General features: G+C 43.7%; 4 protein-coding genes across 4 annotated transcripts; 1 reads left to right on the top strand and 3 right to left on the bottom strand.

Annotated features, from left to right (window-relative positions):
• Positions 1-1091: 1091 nt before the first annotated feature.
• Positions 1092-1822, bottom strand: MYCFIDRAFT_211539 (uncharacterized protein; the record flags this gene model as incomplete). Its single annotated transcript, XM_007929332.1, has 1 exon — positions 1092-1822. A coding segment is annotated over one exon (598 nt), but the record flags the coding sequence as incomplete, so codon positions are not given.
• A 23-nt stretch (positions 1823-1845) lies between these two features.
• MYCFIDRAFT_165247 (uncharacterized protein) lies at positions 1846-2922 on the bottom strand (the record flags this gene model as incomplete). Its single annotated transcript, XM_007929331.1, has 1 exon — positions 1846-2922. A coding segment is annotated over one exon (1077 nt), but the record flags the coding sequence as incomplete, so codon positions are not given.
• Positions 2923-2963: 41 nt separating this feature from the next.
• MYCFIDRAFT_175616 (uncharacterized protein) lies at positions 2964-7129 on the top strand (the record flags this gene model as incomplete). The annotated part of the gene is made up of 29 exons (XM_007929330.1): positions 2964-3031; positions 3058-3076; positions 3125-3197; positions 3227-3328; positions 3369-3484; positions 3527-3651; positions 3687-3694; positions 3720-3796; positions 3827-3954; positions 3984-4209; positions 4239-4301; positions 4327-4397; positions 4442-4573; positions 4598-4638; positions 4714-4921; positions 4954-4999; positions 5034-5316; positions 5354-5490; positions 5530-5598; positions 5627-6268; positions 6324-6604; positions 6630-6639; positions 6669-6695; positions 6721-6746; positions 6784-6824; positions 6860-6896; positions 6933-6988; positions 7020-7045; positions 7082-7129. 29 exons carry the CDS (start codon positions 2964-2966, stop codon positions 7127-7129), a joined length of 3186 nt encoding a protein of 1061 aa, XP_007927521.1.
• Positions 7130-19105: 11976 nt separating this feature from the next.
• MYCFIDRAFT_77633 (uncharacterized protein) lies at positions 19106-20101 on the bottom strand (the record flags this gene model as incomplete). Its single annotated transcript, XM_007928945.1, has 1 exon — positions 19106-20101. One exon carries the CDS (start codon positions 20099-20101, stop codon positions 19106-19108), a length of 996 nt encoding a protein of 331 aa, XP_007927136.1.
• Positions 20102-20114: the final 13 nt, after the last annotated feature.

Genomic DNA, 20114 nt, shown 5'->3' with positions numbered 1-20114 from the left:
TCTGGGATACGGGAATCTCCACTATACATAAGACGAACACAGGAAGATCAGGCAGGAACTTGGCGAAGGAAGTGCTCCAGCCAAGCCGCTTGGACTTCGAACGTTGATGGCCTAAAGAGTTTGTGAAGGACGTTTGGACGAATTCGTGGGCACACATCAGCACTGAGAAGCATCTCACTCGCCGAAAACGCCACGAGGTTACTCCGGCAGCACTGGAGCATTGCGAAGGCAGTATGTATGATACCCAAACTGAAAAATCCTATTCAAGCATGCAGGCGCAGAATCAGCGCGCATACATATTCTTCCTTCTGGTGCGTGAATGGAAGAAGAGAAGCAAAACGACAACTTTTCAATATGCCCCTTGAGCAACTTCTGCAGCTTGAGCTTAAGGAGATGCATTTGAGATATGTAAAGCATCTTGGCCTTTACTTGGGGTGATCGTCTGTTTGTCCGTTCCTTGGCGAGTTCTTGCAACGGCGTTGATGGAGCGTCGTGATCGGTAACGTTGTCGGGAGCTTGCCCGGGTCATGATGCTGCCGATCAAACGGTAGAAGCATGCCCTGAGTCTTGCCGACTGTTCCGAGATCAAATCTGAACTTGATACCGGTAGAGCAGTACATGACGACGTCTATCTCATAGGGCGCGCCGCGCCCGAATCACCGTGCGCTGTGCCTTGCCCTCTGATCTCCTTCCATTGCGACGAGCTGTCCAACGGTCTCCGCGCACATCCAGGACTTTTAAGCGTGATTTTCGCTCGTACTTCATCTGCTGAGACCCAGATCTTCGTGGTTCAACCTCATGATTCCAATTGAGTTTTCTGGAATCCATATCCTCCAGACTCGGACGTGTGCTTCCGATGACAGTGCCTCCTGTGCCTACTTCTCCATCTGCTAGTATGAGAGGGGGAGGAGCAGTGTCTGGCAGCTTGTCTCTAGTCCCCCCCTGACATATATATGGGCTTCGACAAAGTGCCTGTAACCGAGAATGAATGCATTTCGACCAGCTTGTGACTGAGATAAATGTCACAAATGCTTAGTCGTCAAGATTCACATGCCATGAGTGGGCATATGCAATTAGAGATGCACTTCATTGCAAGCTTATGTACAAGAATGTGTTGGGGCTGATTGCTGCGAACTTATTCGCCGAAAAATGAGGATTGACCTAAACCAAGCCGTGGTCAACCACGAAAAGGTGGTAGAACGTCGCACATGCTTCAAGATTTTCTCAGAAGACAGACTTCCAAGTCGAGCTCCTGAAAATCTTCTCTTTCTCTCTTTCAGCTCCACCCTTGGTACCCGCATGCCCGAAACTTTTAGCCTTGCCGATGAGACCATTCATCGAATAATGCTCCAGCTGTAGGTGCACTCGCCATTCAGCATCTCCATCAAGCGCCAAGACTCGATCAACCTTTGCGACCAGCTCCAAAACGCCCTTGTCAAACTTGATCCGAGCACTTTGCTGCGGTCTCACTTGGCCGAGCGCAGAGTATATCGCTCGTGAAGAATCTGGCAGAGCAGAGTACTTTGAGAGCCAGACTCTCGGCTCCGCTCTGCCGGAACGATGTATCTCCTGCCCAAAAATCAAAATGAATCGCTTCTTGCCGCTGTCCGGGTCGGCGAGGACGATATAGCCTCGATCGTTCTCGTGGCTTCCGGTGATCATGAGTGTCATGCAACAGTCGTTTGGGTCCCACGCCTCGCTAGGAAAGGCCTCGTCGTGCAAAAGATGGAGTTGATTGACGGAATTTTGGACTTTGATCTTTTGTGTCCAGAGGTCTGCGGGAGCAGAGTTGTCGGGGTTACTCGGAAACTTAAGGATCATGAGATCCAGCCATTTGGCGCCTGGCAAGAACTTTCGGTCCAGATTCTTGAAAGCTGTGAATGTTCCCTCGGAATTTCGAACTGGAGCCATCTCGCATACCACATTTGTCATTTCCCGACGAGGCACAATCATGCCTGGCGGATGGCGACGGAGTAGAATGGCGATCTGCCGCATGGTACTGCTCGAGAAGCGACAGTTCAGGATGGCGGTGAGGAGCATAGGATCCTCCTCATTCTCAATTGCCGGGAGACGGATGCGAAGGCCTTTATTGTGTAACGAGAATGAATCATCGAGCCAATCGAAGGACCATGACAAAATATCGTGAGCATTTCGAAAGCCGAATGGTGATGGTGAGAGAAGCATAGAAGCTTGAGATTGCTCCCACGCTTGCCAAGCAAATATCGAAGGGTCTTCGTAGGTCTTGATGATCTCTTCTTGCAGACGTGCGAAAGCTTTCGGGCCTTCCCCATAAATCATTGGCATGTTGACGTCGAAGATACCCATGAGTGAATAGGCGACATCTTCGATCCTAGCTGTTTGTCGACCCGAGGCCCATGCCATTCGAGACGCAACGCTTTTGGTCTGGAGCTTCGTGCGGTCTTTTAGAACCTCAACATCGATTCGTGTGATCGCACCCAGCTCAGGAAGCTTCTCGAACTTTGTGCCAATCCTGCTCCAAGTATCATCGTAGAACTCCAGATAGCCGGGAGCGATAAGTTCTTGCAATGTCCACCCGCGAGTAAACCACTTCGACTTCGCAAAGTCCACCTTGGGTACGTCGGATAGGTAGGCATAGCAGACTTTAGCCTCGTAGTACCATCGGTACATACTGTTAATTGCCTGACTCAATTCAGCACTGCTGGTCTTGTCAATACAGCATGTGTCGATCCAGCAGTAGTCCAGCTTCTCCGCGAGAGCCTGCTTGCAAGCCGAATCTATCTTGGCGTAACCGCGCTTCGAGAGAGCAGATCCATTGCGGATGTCTTGGAATGTGACCTCTTCGTCTTCCCACACATGGCTGAGTATCGCATAGCGTCCATAGATCTTTGGCTCATCCTCGAACTCTACTAAGTCTCGATTCTTGACATCAAGGAGCCACATGGCGTGTTAGTCGATGGCACGACCAGGCGACCTTACTGAGCATGGCCAGAAGCGGGATGCGGAGGTTCAATGAACAGGGTAAGAGGAAAGCAGAAGATAAAGACACCTTGTGACACCTGATGACTGTTCATGTAGACTAGCCATGTTGGCTTGCGTCTAGAACTAATAGAGGAGCCCGCTTCGCTTGCCTCGGTTGCGCGAGTGGAGCAGCGCAGTGCATGAGAAAGGCGGCGCAGACAGTCCTGCGCGCAAGAGCTGCATGTCGTGCATGAGAAGTGTCCCGGTGCCTGAAAAGAGGAGGAAGTGTGGTCGGAGGCTGGGTGTGATTGCTTGGCGTGGGCGGCGCCGACTTCACTTCATGTCGAGCGCGCCTTCCTGCTCCAAGCACTTCACGCCGACGCCGCAGGTTGTAGGAAGACAGCATTGAGGTCGCATTATACTGTGAGATCCAGCTGGTACTTCTCGCGTCGTAGAAAGTCGGCCGCGGATGTTCTACGTGGCTGGCAAAGCACGAGTACTTTCATATTGGTCTGCGAGCATCTTACAGCGCCGGAGCCTCGATGTTTGCGAGCACTTGAGCGCTCGAATTGATTGATAATGGTAGCGCCTGCTCTCCGTCCATGGACGAAAGATTCACGAGTCGCAGACGACTCAACAGAATAAGGGATTTGCGGCCAGCCATGGGAAGCTCATCGCAGTCAAGACCAGAGCACGACGGCAAGCACGATTGTCTTTACGAGCGGCATTGAGACTTGGGTGCTGAGCGATGAGGGTGCAGTAGACAGTCGACGAGAAAGACCAGCAAGAGAATGGTAGAATCGAGAGACCTAGAGAAGAGCTGTGCGTTGCTGGCGAAGAAGACACCCGTATGTGCGTGTGAGACACATATCTTTGCTTCCGAGAGATCGGCTCAGTTGCCGGGCATATAAGACTTATGGAGCTGCGAGCTGGGAGAATATCAGACTCGTCTTCGCACCAGCGTTGGAAAGCAGTGCCTGACTCTGGCCATACCCTCGATGCTGGCGCCTGGCCGTGCTCGCCAGTGCTGGCCGTAATGACAGTCGACATCTCACGGCATTGTCCTGGTCATCGACCATTCCAGACCGATCGCCTGCCATCGTAGCATATCGAGTCGCCGCTGTGTCGGTGGAAGAGCCCTACAGAAGTCGCGGCTTTCTTCGTGCACATCTTGCGTGCTTCTCTCTGACTCCTGAGGCTCGAGCACTTCCGGTGGAGCAGATGGGAAAACTCAATACCTGCCGTCGCGCTGCTACTGCCATCGTCTGTGTGCCATCTCCATGCAGTGATTACAATAGCTGGGCTGGGCTGATACGATCCATGCTGAGGACTCTTACGAGCGTAGCCATGGCATAGCAATCGTGTTCGCCTTCAAGCCCGGACCAGTCTGTTGCCTGGCATCACAACGATGACGTCCGCTTCGTCACACACGGCAACGAAGTCGAAAAAATTGGTTTGTGATTAGAGAGCGGTCGCTCCCGGTTGCTTGCCTATAAAACAGTTTTCCGCCCGCCCTCCAAACTTCGACTTTCCACCAACTTTCAGCTGCTCTTTCAGCACTCGAGCTTCTCCTTCGTTCGCAGCTTCTCAACAAGCTTCACCGCTGTTACCTCTACACCTGGCACAGTGCAATGTGGCAAGACTGACCGAGCGGGAGGCATCTGATCCTAATGACGGCACCCACGCCAGAAGGTGACGGTGTCTAGAGTGAGGCGACGCTGACGGCTTTCCTCGATTGCCTGACGCCGACCCGAAACCGCGCCCTTAGACTAGGCATATCGCTGTTCACTCTCGAGTGCTGTGTCGACGACAGCCGCCATCTCACAATGACACCGATGGCCGTAAGCCCACAACCCCCGACCACACTACACCACGCTCCCCCTAGCCATGCAGCTCAACCTGTCTTTGGCGGCGTGGTCACCAACCGAAGAAGCCACAAAAACAGTACCGAAGACCGGGTACAAGACCGCCCCAACGAACGGTGCAAGAAGCCACAAGAGCAAAGGCAAACAGCAGCCTGAAAAAGCGCGGAGGCAAGAACCCACAAAACCAGATCGTCGTCAGAAAGAGGCACAGAAAAACATGCAGCGCAGAGAAACGAGGTCGTGAGTCCGACAGGGTCGGCAGGAACTCCAGAAAAAAAAAATAAAAGGGCACCGGCTCCAGTGTCAGAAAGAGGAGGGCATCAGTCGTTCGCCTGTTGGCGGCGCCTGGAGCCTTTTGTTGTTCGCGCAGCTTGTTGTGTAAGTAGTCCACCCTTCCATGGAATGTCGTCGCCATCACCACCGCTGCCGTCCATACTGCCGTTGCTGACCGATCTCCATAATCCTTATTGCCGCATGCCGCACGCCGCCACCACCACAATATTCCGATATTGTCGCCGCCGATGCTGTCGAGTCTCGGCAGCGCGTAGACCCTGGATCGCTGTCGCAGTCTGCCAAGCCTTCACAAGCCAATGTCAGAAGCCAATGTCACAAGCCAGTGTCACAAGCTAGTCTGAAACTGAGCTCAACTCAAACCGGTGACTCGATTTGGCGCACTCACTTACATGTCGCTGCCTAAAGTCTAATTCTGGACCTATTTCTTGAGCTCTCCAGCTTTGCTTTCTTCTTCCACAAACATACACCACCACCACACCACCACACCCTCTACACAAGGGTAGCACTACAGCAACACCATTGTAGAGACACATACACATAAGATGTCTTCCTACAACCTCGACCCGACTATGCGCGACAGCTACACTCCAGATCCCGACGCTTTGTTCGTGTCTGATGGTCGTCACAAGGCCGATGTCGAGTTAGAGCACTACGGCCGCGAAGATGAGGAGAACGCCCTCGAGCAGGAGGACTTCGACGGTAACCCATTTGCCTTCTCTGCTCATTCTGGGATCGAGGGTAGTACCGGAGGTACTGCCTCAGACCATCACCGACTACAGTTCCATACTGTAGCCCACGGTGCTGGCTACCGCCCTATCCCAACTGCACGTCCCGCATCTCCAGAGCCCGAGTCCGAGGTCGAGGTTCGTAAGTACGATCGCAAGAAGGTCGGTCTCCCAATCGTGCAATCGGTATTCAATATGCCGAATCCTCGAAGCTGTCGTCGCGATCAGCGCTCTCGAGCTGCGGACCCGGCTACTGCCCACCTTCGCGAGAAGGAGCGCGGTGTACGCTGGAATCGTTTCGGCTTTCTGATCGACACTTTCGCGAAGGAAACTGAGAGGAGCCGCATGTGGTACGCACATCAGCAGGCTCAGAAGGGAGTTTGGGACCTCGAGCGTACTCGTCTCGCTACTCGAATCCCGGAGCTTAGGGCTGAGCTGGCAGAGGTAAGATAATCCCCCGTTTTTTCCCTCGACTTTGAGTAAAGCTAACACTGTATAGGCTCAGCAAGACCTATCCAATATGAATGCTGCCGAGGCTAAACTCGAGGAGGACTACGGCGACGAGATCGAGAACGGGCGACAAAACCAGAAGAAGCTCGAGATGTGGACTAGCTTCCTTCAAATGGAGAACGATGCCTACCCGAAGGAGCTCGAGGGGTACGAGGAACCTGACTCCGAGGAGGAATTCGAGGCTTTTATGCAGGATCTGTCGGAGCCGGGAAATGAGGAATTGCGGAAGGCTATCAAGGATGCGGAGGACAGGGAAAATGCGATGGAGGAGTAACTCGGAGAAATTCAGGAGTAGAGGATGGAGAGTGGAGGATCAAAAGCGATTTGTTTCCAGAGGATGCCTATGCACAAAGCATATCGGGTTTCCAGCATAAGCATGAATTCAGGATGGAAATCCTGAGCGACTAGACGAGTGAGCTTGTAGACAGCTCACAACATACCAATAAAAGTCTTGATCTAATACACTTCTTCCCATTCATCTCGACAGGATGTAATGTACGAAGCAGTCAAGGTTTCCGGTATAAGCATGTATTGAGGATGGGATTTCTGAGCGAGCAGACAAGTGAGAGAGAGACAACTTACGAAATACGAATGAAAGTCTTGTTTTGATGCACTTCTTCCCGTTGATCTCGACAGGATGTAATGCACGAAGCAGTCAAGGTTTCTAGCATAAGTGCGTATTGAGGATGGAATTTCAGAGCGAGTAGACAAGTAAGATAGAGAGAATTCACAAAATGCGAAGAAAAGTCTCGTTTTGATACACTTCTTCCCATTGATTTCGAAAGGATGCAATAGACGAAGCAGTCGGGGGGTCGAGCATTAGTGTATATTAAGGATGGAATTTCAGAGCGAGTAGACAAGTGAGATAGAGAGAACTCACAAAATACAAACAAAAGTCCCGTTTAAACACACTTCTTCCTATCGATTTCGAAAGGATGCAATGCACGGAGGAGTTAGGGTATTCAACACGAGTATGTGTTCGGGATGGAATCTCGGAGCGACCAAACAAGTAGGATGGGGAAAACTCACTTGTTTTGATCGACTCTGCCTGTTGATTTCGAACGGATGTAATGCACGAAGCAGCTAGGGTGTGCAGCGCAAGTATATGTTGAGGGTAGAATTCTGAGCGACTAGACAAGCGAGCTGGTAGACAACTCACTTGTTTTGATCGACTCTGCCTATTCATTTCGAAAGGATGTATAAGTACGAAGCAGTTAGGGTATCCCGTATAAGTGTATATTAAGAATGGAATTTCTGAGTAAGCGGACAGGCGAGATAGTAGATAACTCACTTGTTCTAATCGACTCTGCCTATTCATTTCGAAAGGATGTATAAGTACGAAGCAGTTAGGGTATCCCGTATAAGTGTGTATTAAGGATAGAATTTCTAAGTAAGCGGACAGGCGAGATAGTAGACAACTTACTTATTCTAATCGACTCTGCCTATTTATTTCGAAAGGATATATAGGTGCGAAGCGGTTAGGGTGTCTAGTATAGGCATATATTAGGGATAGAATCTCTAAGCGAGCACACAAGCGAGCTAGCAGACAACTTACAAAATACGAAAACCCCCTATTTATTTCGAGGGGATATATAAGTGCGAAGCGGTTAGGGTGTCTAGTATAGGCATATATTAGGGATAGAATCTCTAAGCGAGCATATAAGCGAGCTAGCAGACAACTTACAAAATACGAAAACCCTCTATTTATTTCGAGGGGATATGTAAGTACGAAGCAGTTAGGGTATTAGGGGGTAGGCAGGAATCGAGTATAGAATTTTAAGCGACTGTACAAGTAAGCTAGCAGACAACTTACAAAATGCTAATAAAGCCTGTTTATTTCGGAAGGATATATAAGTACGAAGCAGTTAGGGTATTAAGTATAAGTAGGAATCGAGGATAGAATTATAAGCGACTAGATAAGTAAGCTATCTATCTAAGTTATACTATACGAAAGTTCTATTTTATAAAACAATTTAGCCCTCCTTATTAATTTAGAAAGGGTATATATATAATATTATATATATACTAGGAGCTTTCCTTTTAGTAATAAAAATCTTGTTTTAATATAAATTTACTTATTGATCTCTAATAGATCGCTCTATACTAAGCCTACTAGGTATCTACTATAATACTATATTAAAGCTATAACTCGTAAGCTATCTTAAAGCAAGCTACGATACAGCTTACTTTCTATAGATAAAAGCCTTATTTCTGTCTATTTCTTACTTTATCCTAAGGAAATGCCTAAGTAGAAGCTTCCTAGGTATATAGTATAAGAATTAAAAAGAGATGCAAGTCTTAAGCTATCTTAAAGTAAGCTACAGAATAGTTCACCTACTACGAACTTGGGTAGAAGTACTTATCTTAAGCTTTGCTTTAGAGTATACCTACGGACGGAGTAGTCTAGGTATTTAGTATAAGAATCGATAAGAGATATAAGTCCTAAGCTGTCTTAAAGTAAGCTATAGAATAGCTTACCTACTACGAGTCTACGAACAGAAGTACTCATTTCGAGCTTTGCTTCGAGAGTAGCCTACGGACAGAGCAGTCTAGGTATTTAGTATATATATATATATAGAGAGAGAGAGAGAGAGAGATAAGATTCTCGAGCTCTAGAAGGGTTAGGCTATCCGATAGCTACGTTCTATAAAACGAAAGTCCTATTTCGAGCTTTGCTTCTAGATAGTAGACTCTAGAGAGTGCCTATAGACGGAATAGTCTAGGTATTTAGTAGAAGGCTATTTAATAATATAATTATAAGAAGGGTGTATTAGTAGGTAGATAGGGTAGTAGTAGGTATAAGTAGTATTCGATAAGGATCTAGAAGGAGAGGGAGGAGGGCAGGCAAGTTAGCCTAACGCTAAGCGCTAAGCCCTACCTAAGGTATCGAGACCCTAGCTTTACTCGGCCTAGTTATATACTAATTACGTATAGCCTCTTTAGCCCTAATATACGCTTCCCTACTAAAGGCCGCGCCCTCGTAGCCGGTTTATATTCTATTCTTAACCTCTATTGCTACTAACTTAGCAAATCTAATAAGCTGTTTAGCTACGCTAAATTAAACACTTAACTACCTAATTATATAACTATATTAAACCTTACCTTCTAACGCTATGTTTAACTCTAACTGCGCTATCCTTATGTGTAATAAAGTAATATATATCTATAAGAATTAAGGACCCCCGACTAATTATAATACGAGCGCGTCTTCCCTACTACAATAGGTAGGCGTACGAGGTATTATAGCACTGCCTCTGTTCTAAGTAATATCGTTTCGAGTTCTTTGCGTCTGCTCTGGGAGACCTAGTAATACCGCTTCTAAGGGATTATTCTTGTTATCACGAGGGCTATTATTGTTCGTAGTTTCGCTAGCCCTAATTAGTTAGGTTTAGCAGCCTTTAAGTGTTAATTAATCTTATCTTTTTAAAAACACAGTTCGTCTAGTTTCTATAGGTAAAGGCTATTATAAGTGTAATAGTTAAGGTTCGCCTCGCTTAAAGGGTCGGAAAGATCGAGGAGTAACCTATTGTCCGTAAGATCGACCCTAGCTAGCTTAGCTCTATATTTTTGCCTTTAGCCAGTCCACTAGTCGCCTAATCTTCTAAGCCCAAAGCCTTTCGAACGGCTTAATCTTTTAACCTAGTTAGCGTAGTGCGTTCTAGCCTTTAAGTTAGGCTATAGTATAGGTAAGGTTGTCCTCGTAGGTAAAGTAATAATAGTAAGTAATGTTAATAATAGCGGCGCTAGCTGTCTTAGCGCTAACTTTACCTTGTTCCTCGTTTCCTTTTTCGACTAGTAATATACCTAGTAATACTATTACTAATACGCCGCGCCGTCTTCCGGCGTATCGCTAGCTCGTAGCGCGGCGCTATTATTATTATTATTATTATTATTATTATCACCACTATCATCATTATTATTATTATTATTATTATTATTATTATTATTATTATTATTATTATTATTATTATTATTATTATTATTATTATTATTATTATTATTATTATTATTATTATTATTATTATTATTATTATTATTATTATTATTATTATTATTATTATTATTATTATTATTATTATTATTATTATTATTATTATTATTATTATTATTATTATTATTATTATTATTATTATTATTATTATTATTATTATTATTATTATTATTATTATTATTATTATTATTATTATTATTATTATTATTATTATTATTATTATTATTATTATTATTATTATTATTATTATTATTATTATTATTATTATTATTATTAGCGCGCCGTCCTCGCCGATCGCTCAGGCTTCGAGGCCTTATTAGAATAAAGGAGTAGGAGGGGGACCTAAATACTAGAAGAGGGGCCTTATAGGATATATTAGTAAAGAGGTAGATTCCTTAAAAGAGTAAGCGAGTAGTTAATGCGTTATAGTGCGCTTATTAATACTCGGTACGCATTTACTATAGTAGTATAGTCTTACCTTTACTAACAATTACTCGCCTCTAATTAGTTAGCTAATAGTACCCTAGGGGTAGCATTAATCCTAGGTCTCTCTAGCGACATTATATGCTCTTAGCCTTCTTCTTGTTCTTTATACTAGTCTAATACTTATCTAATAACTTAGTTATGTCCTCGAAGGAGCCTTTAGCTTCCTATAAGTCCTATTTAGGCGAATAGCCTTGCTATCTTAGTAGGTACTCCTTCTTGCCTTGTCTAGTCCGATACTTTAATATTCGTTCGACCGACTATAGCTCTTTACTATTAGCTAAGACTTCTTCTAACTTAGTAGGCGCTTTATCGCCTTCGCGCTAGTAATATAGCTTAAGGAGTAATACGTAGAAGGTGTTATAGATAGTATAATAAGGAGGAAGCTATAACTAATAGGCCTATACGGAGGAGCCCTTAACTTCTCGAATACAGAATAGGCTAATATATCTTAGTGCGAGCTTAGGCCTTGTTTTGCTATTAGGTAATAGGTGTTTACGGATACGGAGGTTCTTTATACTAAGTATAACTATATCGCCTTGCTTAAAGGTTACTAGTATATAGCGCTTATCGTAGTAGATCTTTTAGTACTCTTAAGCCTTTATTAGCTTCTTAGCTATCTTAGCATAGATTTCCCGCATCTTCTAGACACGTTCTATTACCGCTAGTGTCTCTAGTACTTAACGCGCTTCCCTTTCCTTACGCTCGGCCTCGAGCGAGGCAAATAGTTATTATAGCAAAGCGGCGTTTTAGCCTATTATAGCTATATAGGGTAAAACCTTAGTTAATAAGTATACGCTGTTATTATATACGAATTCTATAGGTTATAGGAGGTTAACCTAATCCTCGGGGTTCTTATTAATATAGCTGCGTAGGTACTACTATAGGGTAGTATTCTGCCTCTCTATTTAACCGTTAGTCTATAGATAGAAGGCTGTTAATAGCCGATGCTTTAGTCTTAGCTATAGGCATATTTCGCTCTAATAGTGCGACGTTAGTATCGATCTACGATTAGACACTATCCCCTTAGGGGTTCCCTAATAGGTATAGAAGATATTATTCTATAGCGCTTCTACTATATTAATAGTAGTCTAATCTTTCCGCGCCGAGATATATCGAGCGCCTTTAGTAAATCGATCTACTATAATAAGGATAGCATTAAAGACGTCCTTACTACCTCTACGCTTAGTAGGCGGAAGGCCTATAATAAAGTCTATTATAAGCTCTGTAAATAGCTTCCTAGGAATAGGAAGTAAAGACAACTCGCTAAATAGTAAGTGCTTTAGTGCTTTAATACGCTAGCATACTATATAGGTCTATATATATTCTTTTATATACCGTTTACTATTTAGCTAGTAGTATATACGCGATAGTAGCTTATACGACCTCTCTATACTATAGTAACTAGCGAGCTTACTATTATAGTGCCTCTTTAAAAGCTCTTGTCTAATCGATTGTTTAGCGGGGATATAGTATCTGCCCTTAAACTTTAAGTAACCTTTGTCGTCGATCGACTAATTATTACTCTTACTAGATCGAGTCTTTCGCCTACTTATAAGCTTATTAATACGTTTAGTAGCAAAGGCGTCCCTCTGCTAAGCCCGTAACAGCTTATCTATAAACGATTAACTATCCCTATTCGTAAGGTTATTTAATAGTACCCTCGCTATCGAACGAGGTACGTATTATATATATCTAATAGTACTAGCAGCCGGAACTACTACAACCTCTTCTATAGTACTATCGCTATATAGACTATTGCTATAGATAGCAATGTCCTTAATCGAGTTATTATAGCTTAAGCGATCTACGTCCTTTCTTTTAGCGTATAATAGAAGAACGACAACTCCGCTATAGTATTTGTTACCGCCGCGGGGTCCGGAAGTCCGCTTATCCTACGCTTATTTATTAATAATATAGGCTATAGCAATCTTATGCTATAGGGTTAGAAATAATAAATTAATATGCTAAGTCTCGCTATCGTAATTAGGTCGCCTTAATAGGCTATCGGTAGGGTTACTTACGCCTAGCTAGTATAATATATTAAATCGAACCCGGCGAGGTAGACGGCCTATCTAGCCTATCGACCTATAACCCTTATAACCTTAGTAATACTACGTAGGTTGTTATAGTCCGTATAGACCTAAATAGAGTGCTAAGCACTATCGAGATAGTAGCGCTAATACTTAAAGGCTTCTACGATTGCTAAGAGCTCTTACTCGTAGGTCTCGTATCGACGCTCTATATCGATTATCTTTTATAAAAAGAAGGCAATCGAGTGCTAGTAATTATTATTATCTAATTGCTATAATATAATAGCCGATATAGCGAACTGTAAAGCGTTAGTCTTAATACGGATCTGCCTGCTTAGTACGAAATAGTGCAATAAGGGGACTTTAGTAAAGCGTTGCTTTAAACTATTAAAAGCGGCTTGTGCTTTATTAGTCTATTTAAACTCTCTAGATAGATTAGCCTTAGTTTTAGTAAGCTTAGTTAGGGGCATTATATGCCGTAAATAGCCTTTAATAAAGCGGCGATAGAAGTTAGCGAAGCTAATAAACGACTACAGCTCCTTAATTAACGTAGGAATAGGCTATTTAGTAATAGTCTAGATACGATTAGGGTTAGCCTTAATACCCTTAGTTAATACGAGGAAGCTAAGGAAGGCTACCTCTTTAGCAGTAAAGGTACATTTAGAAGGCTTATAATATAAGCTATAGGTTGTTAGGCGATCGAGTACCTTACGGACTATAGCCTAGTACTCTATAATATTAGGTAAGTATATATAGACTAGGATATCGTCTAGGTAAACTATATAGAGGTAGTGTAATAGGCCTAATAAGGCCCTATTAATATAGGACTAGAATGTTATAGGGGCATTAGCTAGCCTAAATAGCATAACTAAATACTTAAAATAGCTATAGCGAGTACGGAAGGCTATTTTCTATTTATCGCCCTTACGAATGCAAATACGATAGTACGCATCCTTAATGTCTAATATAGTGTAGAAATAGGCGCTAGAAAGGCGATCGAGGGTCTCGTTAATAAGCGGAAGTAGACAACGGTCCTTAATAGTAACAGCGTTAAGTCTACGGTAATTAATATATAGGCGAAGGCTACTATCCTTCTTTAGAACAAATGGGATTAGCGTACTAGCAGGGCTATTGCTATACTAAATTCGACTATTAGCTAGGTTCTTATCTAGGTATTTACGTAATATAGCAAGCTCTCGTTTACTAAGATTGTAGAGTAGCCTAAAAGGGACCTCTTTGCCCTCTATAATATTAATCTTATAATCCGTCTCTTTAAATATAGGCAATGTCGATGCTAGGTAGTATTTAAATATATTAATATAGGTCTCTCGAATAGGCTATAGTATACGAGCAAGCTAATTAGGGTCTATACTATTAGGGGGCATAGGTTTATCGTTATTACTACTAAGTAGGTTAGCAGTCGGATTAGCTAAGGTAGAGGCTAGTATTAGGTTGCTAATAAATAGGACCCTAATATCGTTAGGGCACTCGTTAATGTTAGTATACTCGATGTCCTCTTTCCTAGCAATCCTAAATCGCTACTATTAGCTGCCTAGGTCTATAGTTACGGCGTGTTACTTAAGGATAGGGTTACTAATAACAATATCGGATAGGAGGTTGTCTATATCTACTATATAGGTAGTAAAGTCTAGTAGGCGCTTATTGCCGAGGTCGTCTCTTAGAACTATAGGAACATAGTAGGCTCTATAGGTTAAATGCCGAGCGTTATTAAACTAAGCAAGGATTAGTATGTTAGTTTTCTTCAGTTATCGGAGGTCTAATTACTTAGCTAGGCAATAGTTAATAAGGGCACTAACTAAATTGCCTAGATCTAGTATAGCCTTAGTCTTATAGTTAGTGCTATACGTATCCTATACGAGATAGGTGCGTATAATAGCCAGTATAATGTCGATAGTCTTACGCCGTATAAGGCTAATAGTTAGTATAGCGCTTATTCTTTTTTCGAAGGTTAGCCTATAGGGGTAGCGTTAGCGGCTAAGAGGTGCCTCCTATACTTAGCGGAAGCACGATTAATTCGGGCCTAATCCTTAGGTTTGTCGCATTAGCCTAGTAGATAGCTAGTGCTATTACAGTTAAAGCACTTTAGTCCGGTTAGGGGATTACTATAGCTATTGCTACTATTGTTAGCCGAGCGGTTAGTACTATAGGGATACGAGCCCCTTCTACGGCCCCTATTACGGCCTCCTCTATATAGCCGTCGGCTACCGCTTCTTCTACGGTTATTGTTACTATTCCTATTATCAGCATTATCGCTCCAGCAGGAACCTTAGTTTCCTCCGCGGCTACGGTTGCCGCAGTTAGTACTAGCTAGTCGGATCCTCGATTCTAGTCGTTACTAAAGCTAAATAGCTCGTTTAGCTGTTTCTACTTCGACTATAAATTAAATATATATTAGATTAGCCTGTTTAAACATACGGCGGCGGTCTAATTTAAGGATAAGCTCCTATCTAAGCTTTAGGCGTATTTCCGAGATCTATATAGAATTAGTCTTAACTAGAAGGTCGTCTTTAAGGGTCTTTAAATAGGCCTCGAATAAGCGGGCCGATTAATTAGTCTTCTGCTTAGCTCGAAGGTACTAGTCCTAAGCATATTATTGCCTTAGTATAGGGTTTCTAAGGGTGTCTAGTATAATAGTTTTGTAGGTTTGCTACTAAATAGCGGCCTAATTACTAAGGGAGTTAAAATAGTTATCCTAGGTACGTTTTAGGTCGCTATTAATATACTATATAGTATAGACGACTAACGAGTAGTCGTCTAGAAGGGCCCTTAGTATATTTCGTTAGTTAAGCTTACAATTACGTATATACTCGTTATATTGCTTGCGACTAGAGCCCTCGAATACGGTGCAGTCCTTAAGCTTAGCATCCTTCTTCTTCTAAACAGATAGTAAGGAAGGTCCTACTATTAGTTTAGTAGTAGTTATCGGGGCTTCCTAAAGGCGGCGAAGCTCGAGGAGGTTATCCTTTAGCTACTGCGGTAGTAAGCCTGTTTTAAGTAGCTTCTTAAAGTCTCGCTACTAGCTAGGGGCTAAAGGCTAGTTAGCTATATCGTCGATTAATAATATTATTAAGAATGTCGTTAATAGGCAATTCTAGATTATTACCTAGAACTATAGGCTCTTTATTAATAGGCTCTATACTACTAGTGTTATTATTGCTAGCGCTGCTAGCGGCGCCGCGGTTGTTATTACTTCGTAATAAGCCGGCTATTATAATAAGGGGTAGTACTAATAATATATTATAGCCCCTTATAGTGCGGATATAGCGGAATTAGTAGGTATCGGCCTAGTACGATAAACTTAGTATAATAGGCCGTATAGAAGGTCTTACTTAATAATTAGTACGGTTGTTTTAGTAGAATAGTACGTATAGGTCCCGTTCTTTAGGCGTAATATAGTTAAATCGATAGTTTTCGTAGCTATACCGCTAAAAGCTTAAAATAAGGACTATCTAGCTACTGCCCTTAAGGGATAGATCGAATACTATATAAGAAGGGTATATTAGTAGGTAGATAGGGTAGTAGTAGATATAAGTAGTATTCGATAAGGATCTAGAAGAAGAGGGAGGAGGGTAGGCAAGTTAGCCTAACGCTAAGCGCTAAGCCCTACCTAAGGCATCGAGACCCTAGCTTTACTCGGCCTAGTTACATACTAATTACATATAGCCTCTTTAGCCCTAACAATAATTAAGGAGCGATACTAGATAGTAAGCCGTAGAATAGCTTACTTCCTATAAAACAAAAGTCCTATTTTAAGCTATACTTCTAGAGAGTATATATAGACGGAGTAGTCTAGGTATCTAGTATAAGACTATATAACTTAAAGAGAATAATTACTACGAGACTAGATAGTAAGCTATAGGATAGCTTACCTCCTATAGAAGAATAGTCTCGTTTCGGGCTTTTTCTATATCGGGAAAATACGTATATAGGAAGCCTATCGGGTATCTAGCGTAAGACTATATAAGAGTATAATTCCTAAGACACTAGACAGTAAACCGCCGGTTAGCTTGCCTCCTATAGAAGAACGTTTCGAGCTTTAGTTTTTTTCGTTTTTAGAAGAATAGAATATATATATATATATATATACGAAGCCTATTAGGTATCTAGTATAGGGCTACTACGTACGAGGATAGAATTATAAGCGGCTAGAATACTTACCTCTAGTAATATTAAAATCTTGCTTAAACTGTTTCTAGTAATAATGCTTTCGTATGCCTTTAATCTATAGCTAAGAATAGTAACATAGACGAATATATACGCTAGGATATAGAGGAGGACACCGCCGAAGACTTTCTCTACTTTACGGCCCTCGTCGAGCGATAGGAAGTAATTAAGTCTCCGGCGAGATGTTTTTAGTTCGAACTATTATATTATAATAAGCGTTAGGCGAAAGGAGGGAAAGATTACTTAGGAAGCTTCCTACGTACCTAGCGCGATTATACTAACGGCTTCCTATCTACGAAATAGAGGCTTATTTCGAGCGTTGCCTCGATATAATCCTAGTAGACGAAGAATTGTTCTAGGTATATAATATAGCTATTAGTTAGAGAGGTATCTTACTTCTTAGAAAAAAAGTCTTACTTTAGGGAAGTTACTCTACTACTTCCTATTTCGTTGCCCTATACTCTTATATCCTCGTTTTTTAGAGTTATAAGCGGGAGTAACTTAAAGCTACTAGATGCCTTACGTTCTACGTAAACTAGTCTAGTAGTCTTGTTTCGAGAATAAAGTTAGAACTGAACTTACTATTCTACGTTCGTTGTTCTTATTTTACTTCGTTTTTAGAGTTAGATACCTCTAAGAGGAGAAATTTCTAAGCCGTGAAAGGAAGTAAGCTATTAAGTTGCTTGTACCCTGTGTATGGAAGTCTTGTCTCGAGGGTAAATTTGCTACTTTGCTTACCGCTTCTACGTTCTGTACTTTCAGTGTCTTCGGGTCTTTGGAGTTGAATGCCCCTGATTGGCTTTCTGAGGTGTTCTCCTTCTCAACTCCGTGCGAATAGTTAGCCTGTGGTCTCTAAGTCGAAGCCAGTCAGACTTAGGAGTAATCTTTTTGGAAGCAGAGTCGATGTAAGTTACTATGTGCGATTATAATTGGGATGTTTATGACATATCTTCTGTCTTCAGAGTCTGTACTATTTGGGTCGATGCCGGCAGGACTTGAAGATGATGATCTCGGAAGGAGCGATAATGTGACATGGCTCGTGCGATCACCAATAGAGCGTTTGTAGTGTTCTTTCCCTCTTCGGCTCCGAACGAAAGCATAGTCTATACTGCGCAGGTCGATGCCGGCAGGAGCTGGAGATAAAAGTCCTGGAAGGAGTATCAATGTGAGATGGCTTGTGGGATCACGATTGGAGCCTTCTCTCCATCTTGACTTTGCTCTCAGGCCTGCCCTGAGGCCTTCAGATCGACGTCGGCAAGAGCTGAAGATAGCAGGTGATAGAGTGAGGATTGTTCTGAGATACTTTGCGCGACCACACTTGGAGCGGTCTCTGCTATTGATCTCCATGTTCAGGCCCGCACCAAGGCTCCCAGACTGATGCTGGGAAGAGTTGGGTATGCTCGACTAGAGGAAGAGGTGGTCGATGTAAGATCCCTTGTCAATCACGATTGCAACATTCTCTTCATCTTGACTTCGTATCCAGATCCGTTCCGAGCTTGCGATCATCGTTGGCGACGTTTGTCGGAGCGGAATCACTGGGAAACCATCATTGCGATCGCGTCTTTCGTATTCTTTGCTGCTTGACTCAATTTTCAGGACGAACACGACTTTGACTCCCAACTGCAGCAGGTGCGAGCCATGTCGAAAAAAGATGGTCACTGTCGAGGTAGTCGAGAATTCGAGCAGAGAGTGCCTCGGGTGCGAAGAAGAGAAAGCCGTTCGTGATATGGAGTCGCACGTCGACAGTCAAGACTCTGCCTATCGGAACGCGGAAGCGCTTGCGAGGTCATAAATGGCGGTGGTGTCTCGCGTCTCTATTTTGGCGTGCTCTCAGTATTATAGCTGAATTTGCCCTTCAATCATGACTGCCTGTGTCTGCCATGATTCGCGACATTTTCTTGTGCTGTCCTTTTCCAATGTGCTTGAACTCTCCATCGCCTAAACCTGCTTTTATTGCAATTCAATTCTGGGTATCTTTCTCTTCATAACAAGCTCCAAGATATCATAGTGTATAGTGTATTCTTCTCTCGAATCAGAGCGCCAGCGCTTTCCCCGTTTCCGATCTATGTCTATTGCTCTTTAGACATTCTTTAGCACATCCATCATCCAGTTCACAGCCTGTACACTTTCTGCCAGTTTGTACGAGAAAGCCAAAGGAAAGACGTGCATCTGCTTGTCCCAATCGAGCCATTCACCATGCACCCGAGCCTTATTCAGCTTTTCTCTGAAAAGCACTCCGTCGGGTGATAGAATGTCATGACGTCCAGTGACGCCATGCACCTTGACACCCCTCTTCGCCAATAGAGTCACATCTCCATAAAAGGGCGAGACTCGTACATCGCAGGGTTCAAAGTCTCCTCTCCAAGCGTTTGCAGTCTGGTTGACAAACGCCATTCGAAGTATCGGGTCTTTCTTCTCGATAGTTTCCATGTCGGGGTTTGCTCGTCGAAGATCGGTAGAGGGAGATATCGCGAGGATCGCAGCAGGACAAGGGCTATCTGGATCTTCTTGCAGAGCATTGACAACCAAGCTGAGGACGATATTGCCGCCCGCGGAGTCGCCAGCCAAGATGACTTTCTCGCCTGAGTCCTCTGCTTGAAGCATGAGCGTACGGTACAATCGCATGAGCATCGGGAAAGCAGTTGGTGCCGAGCTCTTGGGTGCCAACGGATAGCTAACGAGCGTCACAGCAGTATCTGGAAGCCTATGCGCCATTTCGGCAACGAATGACCAGTGCTCCGATGCAGCAGGAGACTGCCATCCTCCGCCTGAAAAGTAGTATATTCTCTTGACTGGTTTCTTCTCTGATACGCTTCCCTTCGGCCGCACGTCATATAGGTATATGTCTTCGACTTTGCGCTCCGAAACATCGCATCGCTTCTTCGCCTTCTTATGCGGATCTAGTTGAGGCGATCCAGCTGGGAAAGGGTGTTTAGGCGGCTTGATGAGCTTTGGACCAAGGGGCTTGAGAATGGTGTGTAGTATGAGCATCAAGGCGCTCCGGTCGCTGCGTTTCGTGACCTGTATCGAAGGCTTCTGGTGCGGCTCCAGATCGGAGGTGTTCTCGATCGCCATATCGTCGCGAGGC

Source organism: Pseudocercospora fijiensis (assembly GCF_000340215.1).
Source record: "Pseudocercospora fijiensis CIRAD86 unplaced genomic scaffold MYCFIscaffold_5, whole genome shotgun sequence".
Classification (NCBI taxonomy): domain Eukaryota; kingdom Fungi; phylum Ascomycota; class Dothideomycetes; order Mycosphaerellales; family Mycosphaerellaceae; genus Pseudocercospora; species Pseudocercospora fijiensis.
Note: the sequence above shows the minus strand (reverse complement) of the source record. Positions and strands in the feature narration are given on the sequence as shown.